Source organism: Oryzias latipes, chromosome 11 (genome assembly GCF_002234675.1).
Source record: "Oryzias latipes chromosome 11, ASM223467v1".
Classification (NCBI taxonomy): Eukaryota; Metazoa; Chordata; class Actinopteri; order Beloniformes; family Adrianichthyidae; genus Oryzias; species Oryzias latipes.
The window spans coordinates 11,819,359-11,831,067 of record NC_019869.2 but is presented as its reverse complement, the minus strand read 5'-3'; the positions used below and the strand labels follow the sequence as shown (position 1 = coordinate 11,831,067).

General features: G+C 40.6%; 1 protein-coding gene across 1 annotated transcript in view; it reads right to left on the bottom strand.

Moving 5' to 3' along the window:
- Positions 1-1,189: 1,189 nt before the first annotated feature.
- col8a2 (collagen type VIII alpha 2 chain) overlaps positions 1,190-11,709 on the bottom strand; it is a 49,846-nt gene continuing 39,326 nt past the window's right edge. The window contains exons 2-3 of the mRNA XM_023959864.1: positions 8,998-9,185; positions 1,190-6,037 (exon numbers count right to left, since the gene is read on the bottom strand). Of these exons, the coding sequence (XP_023815632.1) occupies positions 4,134-6,037; positions 8,998-9,160 (2,067 nt within the window). The 5' untranslated portion in view covers positions 9,161-9,185 and the 3' untranslated portion in view covers positions 1,190-4,133. The remainder of the gene's footprint in view (positions 6,038-8,997; positions 9,186-11,709) is intronic.

Sequence of the window (11,709 nt, the reverse complement as noted above, 5' to 3'; positions counted from 1 at the left end):
ATAGCAGCAAAGGCTTGATGTCCGCAACTTAGGAAGATGGTTCAATTTACAGGCATATTGCAAATGCAACATGTGTTTTGCGTCAGCAATACGTAAGAAAAATCCGAGTGAAGGCAAACAGCTCGTGGCGATGACGAAAGTTACAGAGTATCGATACAAGATATCTATCTATCTATCTATCTATCTATCTATCTATCTATCTATCTATCTATCTATCTATCTATCTATCTATCTATCTATCTATCTATCTATCTATCTATCTATCTGTCTGTCTGTCTGTCTGTCTGTCTGTCTGTCTGTCTGTCTGTCTGTCTGTCTGTCTGTCTGTCTGTCTGTCTGTCTAGAAAAGCAATGGAGTCCTGACATATGGCTAATGTTTAAAATATTGACATGTGTCTCCATCTGGTGGTACTTTTCTTAACTGCATGTTATTTTTATAAAAATAAAAAAAAAGTATTACAGATTGTCATTGTGTATTTTCTCCATTATATAGTCATAATCACGCAGGCCAGACATCAACATACAATAAAGTCTTTATTGACGAGATATCAATACAATCAAGTACTGCAGATTTTGAATAAGCAGACAAAAAAATTCAAACAAAAGAAGTGCATTTTTTACCCAAATTCTATTGTTGAGAGTGCATGTAAATACACAAATGACATCAAAACTATATGCCGATAACTGACACAAATGGAAAATAAAGTAACACAAATATTCCTTCTCAAGCAAATCTATAAAGCTAACTACATGATGTAAATGCTCTTAACTTATCAATGTTATTAAACATCATTTATATGTTCTAAGGTTCGGTGGTCAGTTTTGGCATCACTATTAAATTATTACCATAAGTATATAAATACATCTTTATTAGTTTCATGTGCAAATGGGAATGGCTGTTTGCATTTACTCATGCTAAAACAAACAAATATCCCTTAAAACCGAAGCTTTTGTGATTATTTTTTTTGTCTTCTTCCTCTTTTGGCTTCTCCCATCAGGGGTCGCCACAGCGAACAAGTCGCATGGTAAATTTGGCAATGTTTTACGCCGGATGCCCTTCCTGACGCAACCTTCTCAAACCGGGCTTGGAACCGGCACAGTGGTAGAGAAGGGAACAGCCCGGAGTCGAACCCTGGTTTCACGGACGGAAGGCGCCGCAAACCAGCACGAGCTAAACCGGCTCTTGTGATTATTTTTTTTGTAAGTTAATTTTTTTCTCTTTTTTTTTAATAAAAACAAACAGGAAACAGTTTTAAGTAGTAATGTAGGATAAGGGTACATGGATCTTACTGACACTTGTTTAATGATTTGCAGACGTGGCAAAGTCAGCAAGCAAGTGACATTGTCTTTGTTAACACAAGGAAAGAGGAGTGTCCAAATTACAGGTATTCACAATGCCAGCCCATTTGCTTAAAAGTGTGTGTGTGTGTGTGTGGGGGGGGGTAACATACAGTACAGTCTATTAATCGACTCACCAAAAAGATACCGGATTGTGGTGTGTTTGTGTTATAAAAAAAAAAAAAGCGTCAGACCATTATAAAGATGTACAATACTGATAAGGCTTGCTTGTAGCTCTATCTTTGTCGGAGCAATTTGAAGGTGTTTTGTGATACAGCATTGAGGATCATTTATAAAAACAGTAATAGGCCACTAAAAAAAAGCATACATTCTGTATAATTGCAACGCTTCATATTTGGCACTGTCCTCTTGTACAATGACAATCTTTCAATAGCAAGAAAGGTAGTTGTAATTCAGTGTAGCAAGTGAAAGAAGAGATTCGTCCAAGCTCAGAGAGGGGAAGATTTTTTGGAAAAGCACCGTATTCTGTCTGAATTAGGTAGTCTTTTGTGAATCCTTAACCGCATTCTAATCTTTTGTTGTTGTTTCAAGTTTATTATTAACTTTTGTTGAAACATTCCTGACTTGACGGCTTAAAGAAAGGCATGAAGACAGGCAAACGCCCACAGGTACACATACATATTGACATGGTTGGCGGGAAAAGACAAAAAGAAGGTCCACCCACTAAAACATAAAAGCATGAACACACACAAAGTCTTATCCACCAGGCAGGAGTAAACAAACCCCTCTTACTTCTGCCCCAGCAGAAATCTGCCAGAGTATGTTAAATGTTACACAACCTGTATTTCACAACGTGCAGGGCTTAGCCAGTCCCTTCACTTATTAATGAATGCAAATTAACTTCCACTTCCGGATATGCACACGTCCTGTTTCTGTAGTCGTGGCTGTTCCATTGGGTTAAGCAATTTATTCGGCTGTTTCTGACACAGTTAAATGGAACAGGAGCCGAAAGTCCGTTCTTTCTGAACTCCTAAAGGTTTGCTAAGCGAGGATTGTGCTGGAGAAAAAAATGCACGTGTCATTTGTTCTGCAATGGCTGTCCTATTTGCAATGTGGAGTCAAGTATTTAATATCTTCACAGATCTTGTTCTTTGCCGCTAGAACAGTTATTTGCTCTAACATTGATGCTTCAGACCGTGACATGATAACAGTTTATTTGCAGGTTAAGCGCTGCATGTAATGCTACGTTCGCACCGGGCTTGGAAATACGCGTGCAGGCAGCCACTTCCAATGAAAAGTCTGTCTAATCACGCATTTGCATTTTTAAGGCTTCCAAACTCTCACGTCCTAAGTGGATCGTTATTTTTTTTAAGTCCGTTTTTGGGCTCTACCTACAAAATATACAGCCATTGAATGCATGTTGAAAGTTAAACCAAGTCTGACCAATCCAGGACTCAGCTTTGGTAGAAATATATCAGTAGCGTCTTTTTTAATTCACAGAAGTGTTAACCGTTTTAAAATTGATGATTGAAGAGAAAAGAATAATTGCGGTTTGTATCCGGCCAGAATTATATGACACCAAGTCTTTCATATATCAGAATAGAGCTGTGAGAGAAAAAGCCTGAAGCAAAATTCATGAAATTTGCACTACTTTGACATTTTGCACAAAGCCCCTGCACTAGTATTGGGTAGTAACAGACCATTGTGAACATCGTATGCGCCATCAAGAACCCATGTTCAGTGCATTCTTGACCATGTGTCACATGCCCGGTGTGAACGTAGCTTTGGATCCTGTGTAAAGCACATTAACTCATGGAAAATGGACGGTTGATTCAACAGGACGCTTATCTTTATTGTTCATCTGCAGTTGTCTTCAAAACACATTTTGTTCCTTGTAAACATTGACTCCATGCATGTGTGTTAGTTTAATATGTCCTAAAAGGTGAAAGGTGAATTTGTGAATTTTCATTAATTTCTGATGCAATCCAGATCTCTTCATTTTAACATATTGAGCTCTGCAATGTTGTAGTTTTGCATATTCAAGAATGAAAAAAAAAGATTAAAGCAAAATTTAAAAAGTCAAAAGGTCCACTTCTGAATGCAAAAAAAGACAAAAAAAATGCAGCAAACATGCATACGCCAACTAACTGTCAACATCTATTCTAAAAAAAAAAAATCAGTCGAACACATATTGCAACTTTGAGGACTGAGAAGGGAAACATGGTTGTAGTTAATACAAATTTTCCAGTTTTTATATTTTCTTTATTTATGTGGATTTAGTTTTAGGAATAGTTACCTTTTACATTTATGCTTCAACTGATGATTTAATCCTTATCTTGTGTATAAAATTGAATTGGTTGCAATCATTCAGCTGGGGTTGGTCTGAATATCAGATTATGGGGGCACGGTGTGCAGTCACATGGGAAGGCCTGTTCCTAGCACATTAAAAACTAAGGCACTGAACTTTCTCAATCCAAAAGACAACAATGAGGATGACACGTTTCACATAATCACAACAATATTATAACAATGGTATAATTAAAATAATAAAGGTTAACAAAAAAACAAACACACCAGAATAAAATAAAACTCACAACAAACATTTTAGGACACTGAAATAGAGAAAATCTTTCCCCTGCCTTTCCCAATTTCCATTTTTCATTCACAAAGGTTTTTGTTTTGCTCCTGTCGTTGCTAAGCGGCAAAACAGTATGGGGTGAAGGTAATATTACTGAGATTGAGATCGTTTGGTGTTTTGTGTTGGTACAGCTATCTTAAGTTTAGGCCTGATCTGAGTTGCCACTACAGAAGTATGTCTGAATAAAGGGGCTGGGTTATGTAGGGCACAGTAAAAATCCTGAGAAGGAGGAGTGGATGTACTCTGTTGAGTAAAGGCCATTTGCCTGATCTGAGGGCATCTGAACCCATACCTGGTCACCCTCCTTCAGCTCTAACACAGCACTACCAGATGCTTGGTCCATGTAGCCTTTCTTGTATTCATCATAGGTATAGGTGGCTGGTACATTGTTCTTGTACAAAGCCACCCACAAGCTAGTTCCCTTTACATGCATATGGTATGCAAAGTAGTAGACACCAGATAGGGGGGCAGTAAAGATGCCAGTGGAGGGACTGTAGGCATTTTGCCCATTGTATAGGATCCTATCAAACTTGATCGGCATGCTAGAAGGAGGGAATGGTGTGGTGAGAATGGCTGTGAAGGCCGGTGCCACAGATGAAGAAAGTGGAACTTGAATGAAGGCAGGCACTTTTCTGTCACCTGGTACTTCTTCCCCACCCAACCCTGTACCTGTAGGTCCTGCCACAACTGTTTGGCCATTTCCTGGTGGACCAGGTGGTCCTGGAGGACCAGGCGGGCCAGGGTTACCATTTAGTCCAGTTGGGCCTGGTTTCCCTGGAGGACCCTGAGGACCTATTGCACCCTTCTCTCCCAACTTGCCCAGTCCTGGAGGTCCTGGAAGTCCAGGTTCACCCCTTAAACCTGGTACACCCTGAGGGCCCATTGGACCCATAGGTCCTTGAAGACCAGGAATACCAGACTGACCTCTGGGACCTGGAGTCCCTATAAACCCAGGCTCTCCTTTTGGTCCTTGAGCACCAGACATTCCCGGATTTCCAGGTAGGCCAACATTCCCTGCATCACCTTTGGGTCCAGGTTTTCCAATTGAACCGCTTGGTCCAGGGAACCCTTTTTCCCCAGGGATACCTGGCTTCCCTGGGGGTCCCATTGATCCTTGATCACCTCTAAACCCAGGCAGTCCTGGAGGACCTTGGGGACCTAGTTCTCCCTTTTGTCCTGACAGTCCATGTTTTCCTGGTAGCCCCATTGGACCTTGAAGTCCCGGTGGTCCTGGTAGTCCATCAATACCCGGGCCCCCAGTTGGGCCTACCATTCCTTGCTCTCCTCTGTCCCCTTTGAGACCAGGAAATCCACCATGACCCTTTTCTCCCTTTGGCCCTGTCACTCCAGGTTTTCCATATCCAGGTGTCCCAGGAGCTCCTGGGCTGCCCCGAGGCCCCGGTTCCCCTTTTGCACCAAGTGGACCTGTTACTCCTGGAAGTCCATCTAGACCAGGCTTCCCTAACCCAACTGGACCAGGGAGACCTTGAAGACCTGGTGCCCCAGGCTCTCCCGGCTTTCCTTGATCTCCCGGAAGTCCATTATCACCTTTAGGACCAGGCAGTCCAGGTACACCGTTTGGTCCTGGTTTGCCAAGACCTGGAGGACCAGGCGGTCCTCTTATTCCTTTCAGTCCTGGAGGGCCAATTATACCAGGGAGTCCTGGCTTTCCATTTCCATTCTCACCCTTAAGTCCACGCTCACCTGGTGGGCCAGGAACACCACTGATTCCTGGCTCACCACGGGCACCAGGGGGACCTCTGATACCTGGAAGTCCAGGTTTCCCATTTAGAGACAGACCAACTGGACCAGGAAGGCCAGGCTGCCCAGGAGGTCCACGAGGACCTGGTTCACCATGAGGTCCAACTTCACCATTAAGTCCTGGGATCCCCCTTGGTCCAATCTTTCCCGGAAGACCTGGAAGTCCAGGCTTACCAATTCCTGGTAAGCCTGGAGGGCCTTGAGGGCCTGGCTGACCATTGAGTCCTTGCTTTCCTAGTCCAGGTTTTCCAGGTAGTCCAGGTGGGCCAGGGGGTCCTCTTGGTCCAGGTTTTCCCTGGGGGCCTGGTTCTCCTTTAACTTCCATCATCGGTGGCATATCTAAAAAAGAAAAGAGTATCAAGATGTCACATCAATATTTAAATTCTACACATTACCATCAACAGCGAGTATAAAAACACACCACAACAAAGACGTGAGAGTTGACCTGTCCCATTGGGATGACTTCTGACTGTGAATATGAACACTGTATTCTTGAAATGGGCTCCTTTCTCAATACACTTCCCCACTAATAATACAGGGCTAAAACAGATACAGTGAAAAACAGCTTAATACTTTGGAATTAAGGTTTAGGAAAAATGTATTCAAAAAAGATGTTGAGAAATGTTTGTAAGTTTCAAACCTCAGTGTGAGTCAAAAGGAAGTCTTTACCTTTAGAGAACAACTCTGTCTCCTCGTGGCGCTGAGGTGCATGGTGAAACTCATTATATATGGGTTTGTGTGTAACTTTAAAGTAATTTATAGTTAAATACATGGTGGTGCAGTTAACTTTGGCCTCACAGTAAGAAGGCTGTGGTTCGAATTCCGGCTAGGTCCTTCCTGTGTGGAGTTTGCATGGTCTCCTCAGCTTCCTCCCACAGTCCAAAAACATGCTTCATAGTTTATTTGGTATCTCTAAATTGTCCCTTGGTGTGTGTATGTTTGTGACACTGCAACAGGCTGGCAATCGGTTGAGGGTGTATCCCGCCTTCGCCCAACAGCAGATGGGTTGATTCCAGCTGCCCTGTGACCCCAAACAGGATTTAGTGGGTTCGGAGCATTTATTGGATGGATGGATGGATGGTTGAATGGATGGATGGATGGAAGAATGGATGGATGGATGGATGGATGGATGGATGGATGGATGGATGGATGGATGGATGGATGGATGGATGGATGGATGGATGGATGGATGGATGGATGGATGGATGGATGGATGGATGGGTGGGTGGGTTGCACAGTTGTTCATAGAATGCAACGGGATCGTTGAATCTTTTTGTTCCTTTTAAAGTCAGTTTTATGATTATGTATGTTTTTTATCTTTGCACTGTTATGTATTGTAATTTTAATGCATGTTCCTGTTTTGTAAAGCACTTTGAATAACTTTGTGTACGAATTGTGCTATACAAATAAACTTGCCTTGCCTTGCCTTTTTTGGAAAACTGTTGTGATTTGAAATTCTGTTTTCCTGTTCTTAGTTTATAATGTGGTTTTCTGCTGTTCCTTGTGTTTTTAAATGGGATGCTCAATTTCTTTTTTCTTTTTATGATTTTATTCTCTATCTAGCAAAGCTATATATAATAAATGAGCACCTAACTAAAAATTCTGGCTAGTTTGTAAAAAAGGGTGATGTGACTGTTGAGCCCTTAGGCTACATTGGATGAGAAAGTGCTGCACAACTGTGATCAATAAAGCCACTTGGGCACAGTGGAAACTTGGGGAAAAAAACAATGTCAACCCAGACAGTCCAAAAAAGTTCTCTTAAAAGTTCTCTTCTCTGAGTTCTTCTAAGATTATCATCTCAGATTAATACGGTGTAGTGAGTGGTCAGGTGAATGAACTTATTTTTTAAACATTTTTTGTTCTGTTTTCTGAAAAAGTAAATTTTTGTAGAAAAAAAAAACAATTCTAAAATAAAAAAAGAATAATTATTTTTTAATGTGTCCTTGAATTACTTTATTAAAATCACCAGATGATTACTATGACAGGGGAAATGTGTACTTGTAATCTTTCAGTTAGGTAACTCGCTATGTACTGTGAACCAATGACCACTAAGTGGCAGTAAAAACACTACATCAAATTCCATTCACAAGGCCTTACAGTTAACAGTGCTGCTACATCAGCCATATTTCTTGCACTTTGTGAAAATGTATACCTTTTCTAGTAAATATTGAGGATTCTACAGGAGCTTTACACATAAAACCTTGACATCAAATTTTCTGAGCATTAATCATGGGTTGTTTTATGTGTGTGAAACATTTTCCAACACTTTGAGAAGCAATGACTTTAACAGGGCCACCTGCAGTCGGCGAAATCCATCCATGTGTGACTCAGAATCGGCAGTAAGCAGAAGAAAGGAACTTTCATTATTTAAATACTAAAGATGAACACCTCCTGCTTTTCTCAGATCCTCGCTTAGGTCTTTTTTTTCTTTTTTTGTAATTAATCTATTTGAGTTTCTCTCACACTCTCTCCTGGGAAATATGTGATAAACAGTGGAGTAACAACATCCAGATGGTGGGAGCAGCAGCTTCATGGAGTTCCACTTGGAATTGAGGCCCTAGTTTTAGACTGCCACCTACTGGGCATTCGTGAATTAAAACCATTGAGCAATCAGTGTTAAGATCCACGCCAATGAAAATTGTGTTGTTAACGTGATCATGTGGTATTTTTCTCAAGATGGCGAACAAAATTAAGATTAAAACTTCGATTCATTATTTATTATTCAAATTGCTGTGAATCAGGAGCAGATGAAAAAAAGGAGTTTGAAAAAGCCACAAGCTCCCTGCTCCGCTGCATTCACTAGCAGACAAATAGATCCATCTTCCTCTTTTTTTTTTCTTTTTTTTCCTCGTTTGAGCTGGCATCTGGACCAAAACTGTACGACTGGATAGTTTGAGTATTGCTCGCCATTTTCATGGCACTGATAATAGGCTGGTGGTGTGAGGGGCTGTAAGCTAGTGGAAGAGAGTGTAAACAGCTGGGTGATGGGAAGTGGGGGTGGGCTTACTCCATGTCAACAGTCCTGCCTACAATTTAGGGGTGAATTTTTGTTGAACTCCTGCTGCTCTGCAGAAACTATGTCCTAGAAAATGAAAGTTTTTTTTATCATAATTAAAAGATCATTGAGAACGCTTTGAAAATAACTTAAAAGATAATAAGAGTGGAACTTAAAATGAATTTTGCTGTTTAAATTTATATGTGACAGAATGGATCCTCTGGACAGTGGTTTGCAGCTTTTCAAGAAAAGAATGATTTCTGAAATTGCTACAAAGATGATTACAAATAAAATTGTTACTCACCAACATAATGCCCCTTGCCCTCTCGAAATGGAGGTCCAATGGGTCCTTTCATCATGGGTTGCATGTACTTCATGTGGGGCATGGGGGGGTAGCCTCCAGCAAGGGCACGTGCCCCAAATGTCAGTAAAAAACAGACTGAAGCTAGCATCATGGTCACCAGCATTCCAGGCCTCTCTCGCAGAAATCAGCTGTGAATGCCACAAGAAAAACAGTCATCACAGACCTGCTTAACCTTTACTGTCATGACGAATCGAATTATTCATCAAAAGTCAAATTAAATTGGGGTTTAGTAGAAAAAAGGGAGCTTAATGTGAACAGAATTCTCAGGTAGCAATAAAACCTGCGACATATTAATAAAATCCAACATAAAAATCTTGTGGAATGTCATGAACCACAAAAAAGGCAGGTTTTATATGACATGAGACCAGCCAACCGCTTCCTTGCTCCAGATCCACCAAAACCTTTGTATACAAGTATATAAGTATACGCCATTTACCATTCTATACCAGACATCCACTAACTCTAGATCTCCGATCAGACCGGGTATGTGACGCGAGTTCTGTCTGTGGTTTTCACAATGGGAGGGGCTTTTTCTTCTTTTCTTTTCCTACTGTTCACAAGCGCATGTCTGCTACCTAAAATTGGAAGAGGCTTGGTGCGAAATCTTAAAGTGATGCAAACCCTGTGAATCTCGCTCCAGGCTTTTGCTTTCACAGCTCCGTTTTGATATATAAAAGACTTGGTGTTATTTGACTCCAGTCGGGCACAAACTGTAATTGTTCATTTCTACTCCATTATCAACATTTCAATGGTTGTGATTTCCGTGAATTAATAGGGACGCCGTTCATACATAAAAACCAGATTTCCTGATTGGTCAAAGTTTGACCAGGTTTAACTTTCAACACGTTCTGTACGTTGAGCGGTCGTTGAAACGTGCCGGAGCTATGCGTCAATGAACATAGATTGTGTCTGAACATAGATTAGCGCCTAATAACAGAATAACACCAAAAATTGCCTGGTGTTTACTGTTTAAAAAGAGTGTTTCCAAAGTTTTGATAGATGTAATAGATTGTCCTTTGATCCCAACTCTATTTGGATGAAGCCCATCTGCTACACTATTCAAACATGTAGTTGTAATGTTAGATAAGCTCATTCTTCTCTAACAGTCCAGGTACATCGCCTGTCCGTCCTGGGGGAGGATCCCTCTTTCACGTGGATGTCCCTGAGGCTTTGTCAGGTTTTTTTTTCCTCACTCAGAAGGAGGGTCTAAGGGCAGGGATGCTCAGTTGAGGTTAGTCTGTTTAGTTTAGCAATCAGCTATTGTGTTTTACAATTGATTTTATGTTTTGTAAAATTAATGAATCCCGTTGAGACAACTGTATTGTAGTATTGCTCTATATATGAATAAAACTGACTTGAATTAAATGTAAACAAATACTCAGATACAGTACTAAGGATGGTCATTCAGTTTATTTTTGTTTATTTACTCAGCGGTTTTATCCAAAGCAGTTTAAATGTCCTCAAATTGAGCACAGTTTAAGGTTAAATGCTTTGTTCTCAAATGGGGGGTTGAACCATTTATTCACCCCCTGCAGAGTGGGTTGCTAATGTCATTGATTGTGTAGGACAGTGTTTATTCTAAATGGTCTTAACTCTGCTGCACTTTAATGCTATTAAACTTTAATAAAAAAGCATCATTTGTCAGCAAAACTTTTCCCAGCCTTAACAAGACCCCAAAAATTATCAAATTCAAGCAGCAACAGGAGTCACAAATTGACCTAAACTTACTATACTGTAAGGGGAAATCTAGATTTCTACCACAGCTCTCCTTAGAGCTGCTTTAAATTGTCCTATTTAGACCTTGTATGTAAATTTTAATTCTACTAGATGTAAAATATACACGATACATTTTTAGGCTCACGTTGTGCTTTTTTTAACAAACCATATCAGTTTTTATTAGAACTATAGAGACTTTATGTACTTTATACAAATGTATGAGATTCCTTATTTTTACGAGTATTTAAATAACATCAAAAATAAATATTTTGGTCATGCCGGTTTCCAGCTTTACCTGTACACAACTGAGCCCTATTAGACCCACTAGTCATCATATTATAGTAGTACCCTCTCTGATCACATGAGCTGGTGATTAAAATGATGTTTTTCTTTTGTGTAATCATCTTATTATTATTTCCATTCTGCATGTGGTTTGTTGCCCAGACCAAATATGGAGTCCATTTGGTCTGCAGAAGTGCAACAGGATGTCTGCTTTGAAGCCTTTCTCTTAGACCCAGAAGTAACATGGGAGGAGGTTTTTTCTAATTTGAAATTTACACCTCATCATCCAATGTACTTAACAGTCAGCTGAATAAATAGGACAAAGGACAGAAGTGTGTTCATTGCCACCATACGCAAAAAAAAAAAAAAAATGAAAAGAGAAGACAGAAAGGCATCAGTGAAAATAAACAGGAGGAAGAGAAAACAGTGTCAATCTGTGTTTGCTCAGTGGCTGACTTTCTATTGGCCTGGCAGGGAAGCTCGTCTGGCGTGGGAGTCTGCGGTTTTGGGGCAAATGTAAGTCAACAGGTCTGAGTGATCCCTGTGATCCTGCAGGCACCATTAACCCCTGGAGAAGAAGCCTAATGCACACATAAAGGCAGAAACTGGAGGCATAGGTAAGGATTTGTGGGACAACCCCTGTGAACCTGTTTA